The sequence below is a fragment of the Giraffa tippelskirchi genome, chromosome X (assembly GCF_054371585.1).
Source record: "Giraffa tippelskirchi isolate mGirTip1 chromosome X, T2T-mGirTip1v1.2.pri, whole genome shotgun sequence".
Taxonomy (NCBI): domain Eukaryota; kingdom Metazoa; phylum Chordata; class Mammalia; order Artiodactyla; family Giraffidae; genus Giraffa; species Giraffa tippelskirchi.
This window is the reverse complement of record NC_137289.1, coordinates 2,695,956-2,714,408: the sequence shown is the minus strand read 5'-3', so window position 1 is coordinate 2,714,408 and position 18,453 is coordinate 2,695,956. Positions and strand designations below refer to the sequence as shown.

The window sequence follows — 18,453 nt, the reverse complement described above, 5'->3', positions numbered from 1 at the left end:
ACCGGTACGCTGTCACTCTGGAAAACTGCCCCTTTCCTTTTCTCTAGGCCATTGTGACTGTGATAGAGCTGACTTCACATTTGATTCCACGGGTGGGCATGTGGCTCAGGCCTGGCCATTGGAGGACCACATTCCTCCTGCTGTGGTGATATCATCCAACCAGTGACACTTTGATTCTCTAGGGGAGGCAGGCTGGCAAAGGACAGAGGGGGAGTTGGAGCAAGAAGGCAAATCTCCGGGACAAAATGCTGGGCCCAGCCATGCCTGAAGACAGAAACTACCTCTGTATCTGGTAGTTACCCAGACCCAGAAGCTCTCCCTTTGGCTTAAAAACTAAAGTGGCAATTTTGGTCGTTTTCGTTCCACTCATTTTTCACTTGCAATAGCAAGGCTGGACCCTTCGTGAATTGAAGGATCATACTTTTCTTTCTTACGTAACTAATGCGGTCTGAAGACTTGGCCCTTATTTATTACTTCAAGGTAGAAACAGGCCTCTTTTCTTGTTAAGCGATTAGCTGCTTGCTCATCAACTCATATCATGGTTGAAAAAGAGACAAGTCAAAGGAGGAGAGGGACACTGCAAGGGGCAGCTGGTGGAAGGGCATAAGGAGAAGGACCATCCCTTTCCAGACAGGGCACCCAGAATTGACCCAGAAGTGGGCCATATGGTGGATACAGCAAAGCCTGTGCCATCCGCAGTACTTGTAAGAGCTGTCTAATATCCCTCAGAATGTGTAATCCATAGTTATTTTCACCAGTCTCTTGTAACTAGGCCTTTAGGCTGTTTGCAGTTTTTCAGTATTACAAACAATGCTGAAATGGACATCCTGGTACATTTGCTTTTGTGTAACATATTATGTGGACAAGGAAATGGCAAACCACGCCAGTATTCTTGCCTGAGAAATCCCATGGGCAGAGGAGCCTGCTGGGCTACGGTCTGTGGAGTTGCAAGAGTCGGACATGACTGAGTGACCAGACCACTACCACCAGCACACTATGTACAATAATTCTGAGCTAAAACGGAGGGTTGTTGGGTGAAAAAGTAATCTCTTTTTGAAATGTTTTACACATATTCCCAAATATGTTTTATACATATCCCCATGCCCTCCAAAACGGTTGCATCGATTTGACTCGAACCAGGTGGGTATGAAAGTGTCCACTTTTGTCCTGCCTACCCTGAATTTGTCAGCTTGTTGTTTAGTCGCTAAACTGTGCCCAACTCTTTTGCAACCCAATGAACTGTAGCCCACCAGGCTCCTCTGTCTGTGTCCGTGGGGTTTTCCAGGCAAGCATACTGGAGTGGGTTGCCATTTCCTTCTTCAGGGGATCTTCCCGAACCAAGGACTGAACTCACATCTACTGCTTGGCAGGCAGATTATTTTACCACTGAGCCACCTTGGAAGCCCATTTGTCCGCGTAGCATGGCATAACAGAATAATAATAAAATACCACAGACCAGGTGGTTTAAGGGCTTCCCTGGTAGCTCAGCTGGCAAAGAATCCACTGGCAATGCAGGAGACCCCAGTTACACTCCTGGGTTGGGAAGATCCCCTGGAGAAGGGATAGGCTAGCCACTCCAGTATTCTTGGGCTTCCCTAGTGGCTCAGAAGGTCAAGAATCCGCCTGCAATGCAGGAGACCTGGGTTCGATCCCTGGGTTGGAGAGATCCCCTGAAGGAGGGCATGGGAACCCCCCTCCAGTATTCTGGCCTGGACAATACCTGTGGACAGAGGAACCCGGCAGGCCACGGTCCACGGGGTCGCGCAGCGACGGACAGGATTGTGCAAGCAACCACAGCACATTAGGAACAATGTCTGCGAATACGTTTGCCAATGTAGATGAAAATAACAAATTCCTTGAATGACACAAATTCCCAAAACTAACTCAAGAAGGAAGTGGGAAACCTAAATATCCCTAAATCGATCAAAGATACGGAACAGAAAACTCCAGGCCCACGTGACTTAACTAGGGAACGCTATGAAATATTTAAAGGAGAAATATCACCAATCCTATACAAATTCTTTCAGAAAGCAGAGGAGGGGAAACACTTCTCAAATCATTTTCCGAGGCCAGTCTTAACAGAACACCAAAGCCATATGATGATATTGCAAGAAAAGAGAACCGCAGGCTAATATCCTTCATTAAGCTAAGCACAAAATATGAAATGTTATCAAATTTAATCCGGCGACATATACAGCCTTATGACCAAACGAGATCTATCCCAAGAATGAAAGATTGGTTATGCATTAAAAAACCCATCAACCAGTGTTATCCATCATATTAAGTACAAAACAGGAGAAAAGCCATACGATCATTTCTCAAGATGCCGAAAAAGCATTTGACAGCGTTCAACCACCGCTATGATAAAAACTGTCGGAAAACTAGGACTACAAACAGACTTTCTTAATCCGATCAAGGTCATCTACAAAACTCCTACAGCTAACATGATAATGCAGGAAAATCGAATCCTTCCACTGGGGGTGGGGGAAGGCTGCTGGCCTGGGATTTGGCGGGCTGCCCAGAGGCCTATCCGGCCAGGGGGTGGAGATCAAGGGGCCCGGATTGAAGTATCTGCCTCCTCCTCGGGCAGTGGCCCGGATCCAGTCACCTCCTGTGGCACCAGCGGTTCCCTGGCATATGCACCCCACGCCCAGGCAGTGCTGCCCCAGCCCCGCCATCACCCCCGGCTGTACCTTGCTTGTTGACTATACCCCCTCCCAGACACAGAAGTAGACCAGCGCCCAGAAGGTCAGCAGACACAGGGTCACCTCCCGGTTGAGGGCCCCTGGCACCTCGAGCCCCAAGACTTGGTTCCTGGGGAGGGAAAGCCCATGAGAGTTGTGTCAGCAGAGGGCCAAGAGACTGGGGGTGTCTTGGGGAACACTGCCCTTCCTGCAGCCCTTTAATCCAGCCAGTACCACCGGTGCTTCTGGGATGCCAGGTGTAAGTCCCCAGCCTGGAGTCCCTGCAGTCTGTGTGCCCGGACCCCCAGGCGGCCCAGCCCCACGCCGTCCCCAGTGAGTCCCACAGAAGTCCCCGCTTCCCTCCCCAGGCGGGCAGGCACAGCCCCCTCTACACCCCTAGTCTCAGGACTCCAGAGCCGGGTCGCCCCACTCCCATGTGAAGGCACCTGTGCAAGCACACACACACGGAGACACCCATGTGCATTAATCTGACCCGTGCTCTTTCACACACACATGCACACTCACACGCCCGCGTGCATGCACCTGACCACATGCTCTCCTGCCCACATACATGCCCACGTGCAGACACCTGCAAAAACAGACACACGCACACGCCTATGCGTGTGAACCTGTGCACGTGCTCTCTCTCAGAAACACACCCATGCACACGCCCATGGGCATGCACCTGCCCATGCACTCACGCACACAGATACATTTGCACTGACGTGACCTACGTGTGGGACACCAGAGGGATAGACCGGCCCTGACCCAGGGGTGCCCGACTCCCTTCCGGAAGTCAATAACAAGGACCTGCGCTCAGCAGGATGGTCACCTGTGAGCGTGGCCAGGTTGGTAGCACTGCAGTCTCGGAGGTGCACAGGGACCAGGACTCACTGGGGTTTGCAGGCTTGGACGGGAAACAGGCACGTGCCCTGAGGAGTGGGGTGGGGTCTGTTTGAGCATGCGCACTGAGGAGCTGCCGACACAATAAAGGGTGGAGTGCTACCCAGCGGCTTCCTGGCTAAGCCGTTTACCAGGTTTCCAGGCCTGAGGCAGGGCTGACTTAGACGGCCCAGACCACGTGGGTGTGTCTGTGCAGGCTCATTGGGGTGACACATCGGGTGAACGCTTGAAGCTTCTGCAGGGAGCGCCTATTGCCGGAGAGCCTGCAGCCACTGTGGGAGCCAACTGTTGGTGGGAACCTATCGGGAGGCAGGACCAGGGTGTGTTTGTGCAGGCGCTCTGCCGATGCTGAGTTGCATGTCGCACTACGGGGATCAGTTCTATAGGGAGGGTTCAGTCTTTCCCAACGCGGAGTGAGGGGGAGAGGGGTTCAAGATGGAGTCCGAGGCACATGGTGGAGGAGCCACGAGGGCAGCCGATGAAGATGCAGGTGCCATGGCCTTTGTAGCGGGCACGGCACGTGTCAGCCGAGGTGTGCTGGGTGATGCTGGTGGCCGCGATGGCCCTGGTGACCCAGCTGGCCCTGGTGACGCTGTCAGTCCTACAGTCCCTGGCGACCCCGGCGACCTGAGTGATCCCAGAGGCCCCAGCGCTGCAGGAGAGTCAGGTGGTGCAGTTGGTGACATTCTGCAGATCCTGGGGTTACCTCAGACACCACAGTTGGGAAGAGACACTGCACCCAGAGCCAGAGTTCTGAGTAACTGACCAGTTCAGTTGTATCCTATTCCAGGAGCCCCAGTGGGCCGGGCGGCCATGGGGTTCCGGGTGTGGGCTAGGGGTGGTTTGGGTGGTTGCAGGCGGCGGGGCCTAAAGTGTAGGAGGAGGATACTCTGGGGGGCTGAAGGGTATGGGTCAGGGGTGGTCTGGCTGCCAGGGCACGGTGGTGAGGAAAAGCAACCTGAAGGGATCCAGAGGGTCGGGGCAGTGATATCCAAAGTGTCCAGCGGCGACCTTGTGGGAGAAGGCGGGTCTCCGTGAGCAGGGAGCTTGACGTACAGGCAAAATGAGAAATGTGGATGGTGCCTTAACCACATCTCCACCAGCATTCTCACCGTACCTTTTGCATCGCTCGCTCAGGCAAAAATCGCCCGCAACTTCCTGTCTCAAAGTACTCCGCTGTGAGCGCCAGTTCAGAAGGAGCTCAATGTTAATGGCTGCTTGTTGGTTCTGTCAGTTCTAAAGGGGGCAGGGGCCCAGGCTGGGGAGGGGGTGGTGGGCAGTGGCCAGGGCCCGTCTTGGCCCGGGAGGAGCCATAATGGAGGGTTAAGCCTAAAGGAGAAATGTGGTGCTCTGGGCTTGTCAGTGTGCGGGGACAGAGGAAGGACATGCTCCACTTCCTCCTTCTTGTCGGGAGCTTGAATTTCATCTTCCCTCCTTATTTTAGCCAATTGAGTGCTGAAGACCATGCCCTGCTCCAGACGTCCATCACCCTCTGTCTGCAGATTTCCCTGGTGATGCGGACCATGCGGCACTATGCGCCCCCCCCCGCCCTTTCTACTAAGCCTCTGCACGAAAGTCAGGGTTAAATCTAGCGCATGTGCCCTAGCCTCAAGTGTCCTTCCCGAGGGCATTGATTTCTGCTTCATCTTGTGCCTGTGCTGCTGCTGGGGGGTTCGGGGTCCACCATACTTTGTTTGGTGATTGTTAACTGCAGAAAATGAAACTGAGCTACTGTGCCCTCTCTGACTAGTTTTAGCTTCTGCACTTCTTAATACTCTATTTGTCTTCTGGTTGGAGGGGAAGTTCTGAGATGCAGATATTCAAGGAGTACAACATAAGTGAAGACAATGTAAGAAGCCGGAGAATAAGACAGTAGTTTACTGCCATTCAGTATTAATTTTGGAGTATTTTCTCATTTTATGAAGTGAAGTGAAGTGAAAGTCGCTCAGTCATGTCTGACTCTTTGCGACCCCATGGACTATACAGTCCACGGAATTTTCCAGGCCTGAATACTGGAGTGGGTAGCCTTTCCCTTCTCCAGGGGATCTTCCCAACCCAGAGATCAAACCCAGGTCTCCCACACTGCAGGCAGATTCTTTAGCAGCTGAACCACAAGGGAGGCCTGTGCCATGGCAATACTGTCTGAAAACGGACGTGATGGACGAACACATGAAAGCACTTGAAAAAACGCTTGGACCATAGGAAGTGCTAGCTATCACTACGGTCAAAGAACACAGCTATGATGTGGACTGGGCAAAAAGGGGACCAGGGTGGGTGGTGTGGCTTGGCCCCTTGCCCTCGACTCCCACCTTAGTCCAGTGAGACCCTTCTGTGGCATACGTTGGAGAAACGAAAGTCGCATTGTGGAACTAGCTTTAGGCCATGAGACGGGAAAGTCGGCATTTGTGTCTCAGTGGCATCTCTGTGCACACTTGGCGGGCTCCATTCCACGCCATCTGAGCCGGCACTGGAGGGGCCCGTGTGCGCAGGCGCATCGGGGGCACCTGAAAGGAGCGTGGCGTTGTGACAGAGCCGAGTCCCTCCAGCCTCACACGGTCTCCATAGCAGCCCGTGGGTGGCTGGGCTGTGTGCGCAGGCGCACTTTTGGCGTCCTTGCGCAGAAGGGGAGGGACTTCGTGAGCGGCCCAGTCTCTCCGCCCCTTATTTGGCGTCTGAGGGAGACGCACAGCAGCCATGCAGGCGTCGGGTGGTGGTGCCGGTGGCGCAGAGGGCCGAGATGACCAGCATAGCTCCAGAGCACCTCCTTGCCAGAGTGGTTCAGGCAGCGCTGAAGGTGAGGATCGTCCCCGGGCCCCAGAAGGCGGGGGTGGGCCTGGCAGAGGAAGAGCGGTGATGGAAGACGCTGGAGCTCGTCCCCGGGGTGAGCGGGCACCAGGTGGCCTAGGACCCGCTGGAGATGTAGCACCCTTGGCTGTAAGGCCTAGACGTGGAGAGGCGGTGCTGTATCCTTTTCAGGGAGCCTTTCTGGGCGGGGTCAGTGGTGTGGTGGAGGGAAACATGCCGGCAGCCTGAGGAAGGGATAGAAGGGAGTACGGGGGCGATCCGGGGCAGCAGGACTGGGCAGCCTGGCAGCAAAGGAGGTTGTCAAGGCCTGAGGAGCCTGGAGGGTGGGGAAGATGGACAGAAGGGTTAGGGAGGCAGCTCAGGGTGGTCTCAGGTTGTGGTCAGGAGGATGGGCATCCTGGGGTAAAAGCAGGCCTCTGAGGTGCGAGGAAGCCCGAGATAATCAGCAAATTCTGTAATGGGTGGTGCCTTAACCGTGTCTCTCCCAGCACACTCAGAGTGCCTTTCCAGTCACCCCTGGAGGCAGACATGGCTCGCAGATCTCTGCTCCCAGATGCCCAGCGCCACCAAGGATTGGTTCTGAGGGAATTTGCAGTGAATGGCAGTGACCTGCTTGTGTCAGTTCCAGACGAGTTTGCCTTGGGAAGTGGGGGGTGGCAGGTGCTGTGGTCTGAGCTCCCTCTTAAGCGTGCTATGATGGAGACACTGAGGGGCTTGGTATAAGCAGGGGGGTTGGTACCCTGGACCTACAGGAGCAATCTTCCCTTTAACCTGATTTTCTTTTCCCTGCTTTTAGTACATGGACTGCTGAAGACCTGTGAAGACCTGGCTTTCATCCGACTTTCCATGAACCCATTCCTCGATCAGCTTTCCCTGGTGATTCGGAACATTCGGAGCCTTGGGCTCCCACCTCGCTGAGGAAAGGGGCTGAGGCCTAACCTTGTGTCCCCTGCTCGGCGGGGCATAGGGAATTCAAACTAAGAGGCATCGCCACTTTGTTATTTGAGTCTAAGTTTTTGCCTTTACTGGCCTTTGGTCTCTGTTGGTTCACTTGCTTTGTTGCCCTGCTGCTTGAGGAGTGGGGTGCTTCAGTGTTTGTTACAGCAGAAAATAAAGCTGAGTCACTTTTTGTGCCCCAGTTTCTTTTCAGCTAATGCGCTTCTGGATTTTAAAAACATTTTTTATCTTTGTTCTCGTGTTAGAGGGAAGGTACTGAAATTCAGATGTTTGAATTCCAATTACAAGGGAATTGAAAACAATTTCAGAAAATGAAAATCGAGCCCTATGTTCAGCACTAAATACTGTCAACGTTTAAGAATATTTTCTAGGTGTACTTGCACATTAAATACATAACAGCATGTGATGTAGAAGTTATCAAGTTTAGCTTTAATTTTTTTCCTGAATTTTTTTTCATTTAGTATACTAGCTTTTCCACTTTCTAAAATCTCTTCAGAAATGTGTTATTGAATAGATATAAGATGCATGATAATGTAATTATTGGGACTTCCCAGGCAGTCCGGTGGATAAGACTATGCACTTCCAGTGTAAGGGCTGCAGGTTCAGTCCCTGGCAGCAGAACTACGATCCCACATGTCGTGTGGCGTGGCCAAAAAAGTAAAATTGGGTCTTTAAATAAAAACAACAGCAACAATAATAATCTCATTATGGAACATGTAAGTTGTTTCCACGTTTTTCATTACTATGGTTAATGAATTAGTGGAATTTATAAATCTTTCCATTAACGGTTATTTCCTTAAAGTATTACTATATTCCAACAATTAGAAATGCTGACCTAACTGTTTACTTCTCTCTTGCTTTTTTAAAAAATTAATTTATCTTTTTAATTGGAGGCTAATTACTTTACAATATTACAGTGGTTACTGCCATACATTGACATGTCCAGGCTCCCCGCTGGTGTCCTCTTGGCCACAGAGCAGGGGACACACATAGGCAGTAGACCAGGTCTTTGCACACCCTAAAACTGACTGGGAGCCAGAATCAACAGAAACTGGGAGGGTGGAAAGGTGGGACAGGGATGCCCCCCACACAGGAAAGGGTCAGCCACTGCTGGTGGCTCTTCCCTTCCAGTGGGGGTGAGGGAAGTCTGCTGGGGGGGCCGAGGACTCTCCGGCCAGGGGGTGGGGCTCAGGGACCGGATTGAAGTACAACCCCTGATGCAGTCACCTCCCGTGGCACCAGTGGTCCCTGGCAGATGAACCCCACGCCCAGGCAGTGCTGCCCCAGCCCCGTGGTCTCCCCCGGCTGTACCTTGCCTGTTGACTTGACCCCCTTCTAGACACAGAAGTGGACCAGCAGGCCAGTAGACACAGGGTCACATTCCAGTTGAGGTCCCCCGGTACCTCCGGCCCTCTGGATAGCCTCAAGACATTGTTCTTGGGGAAGGGAAAGCCATGAGAGTTGTGCCAGCAGGAGAGGGCAAGAGACTGGGGGTGTCCTAGGGGGTATTGCCCTTCCCTCGGCCCTTGAGTCCAGCCGGTCCCACCGGTGCTTCTGGGGGTCCTGATGTAAGTCCCCAGCCTGGAGTCCCTGCAGTCTGTGTGCCTGGAGCCCCAGGCGGCCCAGCCCCACGCCATCCCCAGTGAGTCTGACAGCAGTCCCCCCCCCCCCGCTTCCCTCCCCAGGTGGGCGAGCACAGTATGCTCCGCATCCCTCGTATCATGCCTCCAGGGCCGGGTCACCCCACTCCCATGTGAAGGCACCTTGAAAGCATGCACACAGAGACATATGCCCACGTGAATGCATCCCAACCGTGGCCTCTTTGAAGCACACACACACACACACACACACCCATGTGCACGCCCCTGACCACACGCTCTCTCGTGACCACACATACATGCCCACGCACAAGCACCTCCACACACAGACACACTCACATGCTTATGTCATGAATCTGTGCATATGCTCTCTCTCTGAAACACACCCACGCACACACCTGATGGGCACGCACCTGTGTAAGGGCACTCTCTCGGGCACACACACAGATAAGCACATTCACACGCCTATGTGCATAAATCTGTGCACACGCTCTCTCTTACAAGCACACCCATACACACGCCCATGGGCATGCACCCGCTCATGCGATCATGCACACAGACACACATACAGACATGTGAGCTATGTGCGAGACACCAGAGAGACAGACGAGCGCTGACCCAGGGGTGCCCAACTCCCTTCTGGGAGTCAAGGAAAAGGACCTGCGCTCAGCAGGATGGTCACCTGTGAGCGACGCCAAGCTGTCAGCAGCACAGACTTGAAGGTGCACAGGGACCAGGGCTCACTTGGGGTTTGCAGGCTTGGCGTGGAAACAGTCACGCGCCTTGAGGAGGGCGGCAGCGTCTGTTTGAGCATCGCGCACTGAGGCGCTGCCCCCACACCGAAGGGTGGAGCGCCGCCTAGAGGCCTCACGGCTGAACCGTTTACCAGGTTTCCCGGCCGGAGGCAGGGCTGACTTAAGAGAGCCCAGACCTCGTGGGTATGGGTCTGCGCATGCGCGTTGGGGCTACGTGGTGCGTGAATGCGCGAAGCTTCAGCAGGGCACCCGTTGTCGGTGGGAACCAATCGTGAGGCAGGACCAGGGTGGGTTTGCGCGGGCGCTCTGCTGAGTTGCAGGTCTCACTCCGGGACTGGTATTTGTAGGGACTGTTCAGTCTTTCCCGCCGCGGAGGTGGGGGAGAGGGTTCAAGATGGAGTCCGAGGCACACGGTGGAGGAGCCACAAGGGCAGCCGATGAAGACGCAGTCGCCGTGGCCTCTGCAGCGGGCACGGCAGGTGGTGGCCAAGGCGTGCAGGGTGGTGCTGGTGGCCACGATTGCCCTGGCGACCCAGCTGTCCCTGGTGACGCCGTCAGTCGAGGAGTCCCTGGCGGCTCTGGTGACCAGGCTAATCCCAGAGGCCCCAGCGCTGCAGGAGAGTCGGGTGGTGCAGCCGGTGCCATGCCACAGATCCCGGGGGCACCGCAGGCGCCAGGGCCGGGTGGAGACGCTGCACCCGGAGCCAGAGTTCCGATTAACCGAGCCCTCCAGTGGTATCCTATGCTGGGAGCCCCGGTGGGCTGGGCGGCCGCAGGGGTCGGGGTGTGCGCTAGGGGTAGTTTGGGGGGTTGCAGGTGGCGGGGCCTAAAGTGTGGGAGGAGGGTACTCTGCGGGGCTGGAGGGTATGGGTCAGGGGTGGTCTGGCTGCCAGGGGATGGTGGTGACGGAAAGAAACCTGAAGGGATCCAGAGGGTCGGGCAGTGATAGCCAGGGTATCTGGCGGCGGCCTTGTGGGAGAAGGCGAGTCTCCACGAGCAGGGAGCCTGACGTGCAAGCCACGTGAGTCATGTGGATGGTGCCTTAACCATATCTCCACCAGCAGCCTCAGTGTGCTTTTCGCATCGCACGCACAGGCGGACATCGCCCGCCACTTCCTCACTCCACGTACTCAACTGCCAGGGCCGCTTCGGAGGGAGCTCGATGTTAACGGCTGCATGTTGGTTCTGTAAGTTCTAAAGGGGGCCGGGGCTGGGGAGGGAGTGGAGGACGGTGGCCAGTCTCGGCCCAGGAGGAGCCATAATGGAGGGTTAAGCCTAGAGGAGAAGTGTGGTGCTCTGGGCTCTGTCGGTGTGCGGGGACAGAGGGAGGACATGCTTCTCTTCCTCCTCCTTGGCAGGAGCTTGAATTTCATTTTCCCTCCCTTTTAGCCGATTGACTGCTGAAGACCCTGTCCTGCTCCACAGGTCCATCGACTTCTGTGCGGGGCAGCTTTCCATGGTGATGCAGTCCTTGCAGCGCTTTGTGCCCCGTCCTCGTGCTAAGCCTCAGCAGAGAAGACGGGCTTAAACCTAGCCTATGTGCCCTAGCCTCAAGTGTCCTTCCCCAGGGCATTGCTTTCTGAATTACTTTGATGGGGCTTCATCTTGTGCCTGTGCTGCTGCTTGGGGGCTCAGGGTCCACATCGTTTGTTTGGTGATTGTTAACTGCAGAAAGTAAAACTGAGCTACTGTGCTGCCTCTGACTTTATTTTTAGAGGGTTCGCTTCCTAATACTGCATTTGTCTTTTAGTTGGAGGAGAGGTTCTGAGATCCAGGTATTCAAGGAGTACAACATAATGGAAGCCAATGTAAGAAGTGGGAGAATAAGAAAGTTGTGTACTGCCATTCGGTATTGATTTTGGAATATTTTGTCAGTTTTACAGTTACATTTATATATAAAACACCAGAATGTTGTTGTTGTTGTTGTTGAGTCTTTTGTGTCCAGGTGAGTCTTTGCGATCCCATGGACTGTAGCACACCAGGCTCTGTGTCCCCGCTGTCTCCTGGAATTGGCTCAAATTCATGTCCTTTGAGTCGGTGGTGCTATCTAACCATCTCACCTTCTGTGCTCCCCTTCTCTTTTTGCCTTAAATCTTTCCCAGCATCACAGTCTTTTCCAGTGAGTCAGCTTTTGGCTTCTGCTGACCGAAGTGTTGTCGCTCCGGCTTCAGCACCCGTCCTTCCAATGAATATTCGGGACTGATTTCCTTTAGGATTGATTAGTTTGATCTCCTTGCAGTTCAAGGCACTCTCAAGAGTAACCTTGTATCGTGAAACCTTGCTAAAGTCACGGATTACTTGTAATAGCTCTTTTGTAGATCCCATGGAACTCCCTCTTAGACAAGCGTTTTGTAGGCACATACATGCACATTTATTTCTTCCTTTCCAATTAATGGATTTTAACTGATTTCTGTTAAAATGAGATCTGCCATCACTTTGGCCACCTGATATGAAGATCCAACTCACTGGCAAAGACTCTGATGCTGGGAAATATTGAAGGCAGGAGGAGAAGGGAATGACAGAAGATGAGATGGTTGGATGGCATCACGACACCAGACGTGAGTTTGAGCAAGTTCTGGGAGATGGTGAAGGACAGGGAAGCCTGGCCTGCCGCAGTTCATGGAGTTGAAAATAGACACGACTGAGCAACTGAACACCACCACGCTGATCTCTGTTATAACGGATTTGATTTTCCTGCTTCTTTGCCTCCTGGTAATTTTAGATTGGATGCCAAGCAGTATCAAATTTCCCTTGCATGCTTAATATTTTTCTATGCCTAAACTTTTCTTGAGCTGTATTCTGGAATCCTGTTAAGTTGCTTGGAAACAGTTTGATCCTTTTTGGATCTTACTTATTAAGATTGACTCTGTAGGACCAGAGCGGATCTCGGTGTAGGAGGAACTTAATTAACTGAAATCTTCAATGGCCGAGAAGGCTATAGCTGGAAACAGGGACTCTTTTTAAAAATTTTATTTATGAATTTTTTTTTCTTTTTTTTTTTGGCTGTGCTGCGTCTTGTTAACTGTGTGTAGGTTTTCTGTACTTGCAGCCAGCAGAGGCTACTCTCTAACTGCTGTGCTCAGGCTTCTCATTGCAGAGGTTTCCCTTGTCGAGGAGCACAGACTTTAGACAGTGGTGCGCTCAGTTGTTGCGGCACACGAGCTTAGCTGCCCCAGGCATGTGGGCTATTCCTGGCCCAGGGACTGAACCCATGTGCCCTGGATTGGCAGGCAGAATCTTGACCACTGGACCACCTGGGAAGCCAAACAAGAACCCTTAAGTGGTAGTAAAATCCACCTGGACAGTTGATTGGCACTTTATATTACAAGGAGAAGGACCATCCCTTTCCAGACAGGGCACCCAGAATTGACCCAGAAGTGGGCCATATGGTGGATACAGCAAAGCCTGTGCCATCCGCAGTACTTTTTAAGAGCTGTATAATATTGTATGTTATAATTGTATATTATTGTATATTTAAGAGCTGTATAAAATTGGAGAAGAAAACGGCAACCCACTCCAGTCTTCGTGCCTGGAAAATCCCATGGACAGAGGAGCCTGCTGGGCTACAGTCCATGGGGTCGCAAAGAGTCGGACACGACTGAGTGACTGAGCGTGGACACACTGTTAGATTAAGAAATATTCGTTCCCAGTCTCGTTCCTTTAAACACTGGAAATTGATTATGAATTTGATGCAAAGTCTATACCGCTGTCGAGGACATGGATGGGTTTTGTAATTCAGTGTCCCTTTTCCTTCTCTTGGCACCGGTACGCTGTCACTCTGGAAAACTGCCCCTTTCCTTTTCTCTAGGCCATTGTGACTGTGATAGAGCTGACTTCACATTTGATTCCACGGGTGGGCATGTGGCTCAGGCCTGGCCATTGGAGGACCACATTCCTCCTGCTGTGGTGATATCATCCAACCAGTGACACTTTGATTCTCTAGGGGAGGCAGGCTGGCAAAGGACAGAGGGGGAGTTGGAGCAAGAAGGCAAATCTCCGGGACAAAATGCTGGGCCCAGCCATGCCTGAAGACAGAAACTACCTCTGTATCTGGTAGTTACCCAGACCCAGAAGCTCTCCCTTTGGCTTAAAAACTAAAGTGGCAATTTTGGTCGTTTTCGTTCCACTCATTTTTCACTTGCAATAGCAAGGCTGGACCCTTCGTGAATTGAAGGATCATACTTTTCTTTCTTACGTAACTAATGCGGTCTGAAGACTTGGCCCTTATTTATTACTTCAAGGTAGAAACAGGCCTCTTTTCTTGTTAAGCGATTAGCTGCTTGCTCATCAACTCATATCATGGTTGAAAAAGAGACAAGTCAAAGGAGGAGAGGGACACTGCAAGGGGCAGCTGGTGGAAGGGCATAAGGAGAAGGACCATCCCTTTCCAGACAGGGCACCCAGAATTGACCCAGAAGTGGGCCATATGGTGGATACAGCAAAGCCTGTGCCATCCGCAGTACTTGTAAGAGCTGTCTAATATCCCTCAGAATGTGTAATCCATAGTTATTTTCACCAGTCTCTTGTAACTAGGCCTTTAGGCTGTTTGCAGTTTTTCAGTATTACAAACAATGCTGAAATGGACATCCTGGTACATTTGCTTTTGTGTAACATATTATGTGGACAAGGAAATGGCAAACCACGCCAGTATTCTTGCCTGAGAAATCCCATGGGCAGAGGAGCCTGCTGGGCTACGGTCTGTGGAGTTGCAAGAGTCGGACATGACTGAGTGACCAGACCACTACCACCAGCACACTATGTACAATAATTCTGAGCTAAAACGGAAGGTTGTTGGGTGAAAAAGTAATCTCTTTTTGAAATGTTTTACACATATTCCCAAATATGTTTTATACATATCCCCATGCCCTCCAAAACGGTTGCATCGATTTGACTCGAACCAGGTGGGTATGAAAGTGTCCACTTTTGTCCTGCCTACCCTGAATTTGTCAGCTTGTTGTTTAGTCGCTAAACTGTGCCCAACTCTTTTGCAACCCAATGAACTGTAGCCCACCAGGCTCCTCTGTCTGTGTCCGTGGGGTTTTCCAGGCAAGCATACTGGAGTGGGTTGCCATTTCCTTCTTCAGGGGATCTTCCCGAACCAAGGACTGAACTCACATCTACTGCTTGGCAGGCAGATTATTTTACCACTGAGCCACCTTGGAAGCCCATTTGTCCGCGTAGCATGGCATAACAGAATAATAATAAAATACCACAGACCAGGTGGTTTAAGGGCTTCCCTGGTAGCTCAGCTGGCAAAGAATCCACTGGCAATGCAGGAGACCCCAGTTACACTCCTGGGTTGGGAAGATCCCCTGGAGAAGGGATAGGCTAGCCACTCCAGTATTCTTGGGCTTCCCTAGTGGCTCAGAAGGTCAAGAATCCGCCTGCAATGCAGGAGACCTGGGTTCGATCCCTGGGTTGGAGAGATCCCCTGAAGGAGGGCATGGGAACCCCCCTCCAGTATTCTGGCCTGGACAATACCTGTGGACAGAGGAACCCGGCAGGCCACGGTCCACGGGGTCGCGCAGCGACGGACAGGATTGTGCAAGCAACCACAGCACATTAGGAACAATGTCTGCGAATACGTTTGCCAATGTAGATGAAAATAACAAATTCCTTGAATGACACAAATTCCCAAAACTAACTCAAGAAGGAAGTGGGAAACCTAAATATCCCTAAATCGATCAAAGATACGGAACAGAAAACTCCAGGCCCACGTGACTTAACTAGGGAACGCTATGAAATATTTAAAGGAGAAATATCACCAATCCTATACAAATTCTTTCAGAAAGCAGAGGAGGGGAAACACTTCTCAAATCATTTTCCGAGGCCAGTCTTAACAGAACACCAAAGCCATATGATGATATTGCAAGAAAAGAGAACCGCAGGCTAATATCCTTCATTAAGCTAAGCACAAAATATGAAATGTTATCAAATTTAATCCGGCGACATATACAGCCTTATGACCAAACGAGATCTATCCCAAGAATGAAAGATTGGTTATGCATTAAAAAACCCATCAACCAGTGTTATCCATCATATTAAGTACAAAACAGGAGAAAAGCCATACGATCATTTCTCAAGATGCCGAAAAAGCATTTGACAGCGTTCAACCACCGCTATGATAAAAACTGTCGGAAAACTAGGACTACAAACAGACTTTCTTAATCCGATCAAGGTCATCTACAAAACTCCTACAGCTAACATGATAATGCAGGAAAATCGAATCCTTCCACTGGGGGTGGGGGAAGGCTGCTGGCCTGGGATTTGGCGGGCTGCCCAGAGGCCTATCCGGCCAGGGGGTGGAGATCAAGGGGCCTGGATTGAAGTATCTGCCTCCTCCTCGGGCAGTGGCCCGGATCCAGTCACCTCCTGTGGCACCAGCGGTTCCCTGGCATATGCACCCCACGCCCAGGCAGTGCTGCCCCAGCCCTGCCATCACCCCCGGCTGTACCTTGCTTGTTGACTATACCCCCTCCCAGACACAGAAGTAGACCAGCGCCCAGAAGGTCAGCAGACACAGGGTCACCTCCCGGTTGAGGGCCCCTGGCACCTCGAGCCCCAAGACTTGGTTCCTGGGGAGGGAAAGCCCATGAGAGTTGTGTCAGCAGAGGGCCAAGAGACTGGGGGTGTCTTGGGGAACACTGCCCTTCCTGCAGCCCTTTAATCCAGCCAGTACCACCGGTGCTTCTGGGATGCCAGGTGTAAGTCCCCAGCCTGGAGTCCCTGCAGTCTGTGTGCCCGGACCCCCAGGCGGCCCAGCCCCACGCCGTCCCCAGTGAGTCCCACAGAAGTCCCCGCTTCCCTCCCCAGGCGGGCAGGCACAGCCCCCTCTACACCCCTAGTCTCAGGACTCCAGAGCCGGGTCGCCCCACTCCCATGTGAAGGCACCTGTGCAAGCACACACACACGGAGACACCCATGTGCATTAATCTGACCCGTGCTCTTTCACACACACATGCACACTCACACGCCCGCGTGCATGCACCTGACCACATGCTCTCCTGCCCACATACATGCCCACGTGCAGACACCTGCAAAAACAGACACACGCACACGCCTATGCGTGTGAACCTGTGCACGTGCTCTCTCTCAGAAACACACCCATGCACACGCCCATGGGCATGCACCTGCCCATGCACTCACGCACACAGATACATTTGCACTGACGTGACCTACGTGTGGGACACCAGAGGGATAGACCGGCCCTGACCCAGGGGTGCCCGACTCCCTTCCGGAAGTCAATAACAAGGACCTGCGCTCAGCAGGATGGTCACCTGTGAGCGTGGCCAGGTTGGTAGCACTGCAGTCTTGGAGGTGCACAGGGACCAGGACTCACTGGGGTTTGCAGGCTTGGACGGGAAACAGGCACGTGCCCTGAGGAGTGGGGTGGGGTCTGTTTGAGCATGCGCACTGAGGAGCTGCCGACACAATAAAGGGTGGAGTGCTACCCAGCGGCTTCCTGGCTAAGCCGTTTACCAGGTTTCCAGGCCTGAGGCAGGGCTGACTTAGACGGCCCAGACCACGTGGGTGTGTCTGTGCAGGCTCATTGGGGTGACACATCGGGTGAACGCTTGAAGCTTCTGCAGGGAGCGCCTATTGCCGGAGAGCCTGCAGCCACTGTGGGAGCCAACTGTTGGTGGGAACCTATCGGGAGGCAGGACCAGGGTGTGTTTGTGCAGGCGCTCTGCCGATGCTGAGTTGCATGTCGCACTACGGGGATCAGTTCTATAGGGAGGGTTCAGTCTTTCCCAACGCGGAGTGAGGGGGAGAGGGGTTCAAGATGGAGTCCGAGGCACATGGTGGAGGAGCCACGAGGGCAGCCGATGAAGATGCAGGTGCCATGGCCTTTGTAGCGGGCACGGCACGTGTCAGCCGAGGTGTGCTGGGTGATGCTGGTGGCCGCGATGGCCCTGGTGACCCAGCTGGCCCTGGTGACGCTGTCAGTCCTACAGTCCCTGGCGACCCCGGCGACCTGAGTGATCCCAGAGGCCCCAGCGCTGCAGGAGAGTCAGGTGGTGCAGTTGGTGACATTCTGCAGATCCTGGGGTTACCTCAGACACCACAGTTGGGAAGAGACACTGCACCCAGAGCCAGAGTTCTGAGTAACTGACCAGTTCAGTTGTATCCTATTCCAGGAGCCCCAGTGGGCCGGGCGGCCATGGGGTTCCGGGTGTGGGCTAGGGGTGGTTTGGGTGGTTGCAGGCGGCGGGGCCTAAAGTGTAGGAGGAGGATACTCTGGGGGGCTGAAGGGTATGGGTCAGGGGTGGTCTGGCTGCCAGGGCACGGTGGTGAGGAAAAGCAACCTGAAGGGATCCAGAGGGTCGGGGCAGTGATATCCAAAGTGTCCAGCGGCGACCTTGTGGGAGAAGGCGGGTCTCCGTGAGCAGGGAGCTTGACGTACAGGCAAAATGAGAAATGTGGATGGTGCCTTAACCACATCTCCACCAGCATTCTCACCGTACCTTTTGCATCGCTCGCTCAGGCAAAAATCGCCCGCAACTTCCTGTCTCAAAGTACTCCGCTGTGAGCGCCAGTTCAGAAGGAGCTCAATGTTAATGGCTGCTTGTTGGTTCTGTCAGTTCTAAAGGGGGCAGGGGCCCAGGCTGGGGAGGGGGTGGTGGGCAGTGGCCAGGGCCCGTCTTGGCCCGGGAGGAGCCATAATGGAGGGTTAAGCCTAAAGGAGAAATGTGGTGCTCTGGGCTTGTCAGTGTGCGGGGACAGAGGAAGGACATGCTCCACTTCCTCCTT

At 53.1% G+C, this 18,453-nt stretch overlaps 1 protein-coding gene and 1 long non-coding RNA gene across 5 annotated transcripts; both read left to right on the top strand.

Moving 5' to 3' along the window:
- The first annotated feature begins 3,727 nt into the window (after window positions 1-3,727).
- On the top strand, window positions 3,728-7,530 carry LOC145536600 (uncharacterized). Its single transcript, XR_014075924.1, has 4 exons — window positions 3,728-4,363; window positions 4,691-6,550; window positions 6,881-7,009; window positions 7,189-7,530. It is a non-coding gene; the product is annotated as an uncharacterized LOC145536600 (long non-coding RNA).
- A 2,423-nt stretch (window positions 7,531-9,953) lies between these two features.
- On the top strand, window positions 9,954-11,616 carry LOC145536599 (uncharacterized). Of its 4 annotated transcripts, none has more exons than XR_014075923.1 (3): window positions 9,954-9,989; window positions 10,798-10,889; window positions 11,092-11,616. XR_014075923.1 is itself a non-coding variant. In XM_081566107.1 (3 exons), exons 1-3 carry the CDS (start codon window positions 10,140-10,142, stop codon window positions 11,163-11,165), a joined length of 462 nt encoding a protein of 153 aa, XP_081422233.1. In that variant the 5' UTR covers window positions 9,954-10,139; the 3' UTR covers window positions 11,166-11,616. The 4 variants fall into 4 exon arrangements, 3 of the variants coding, with proteins under 3 accessions (XP_081422233.1, XP_081422236.1, XP_081422237.1); XM_081566107.1 differs by having other exon boundaries at window positions 9,954-10,437; window positions 10,764-10,889; window positions 11,128-11,616; XM_081566110.1 differs by having other exon boundaries at window positions 9,954-10,437; window positions 10,764-10,889.
- Window positions 11,617-18,453: the final 6,837 nt, after the last annotated feature.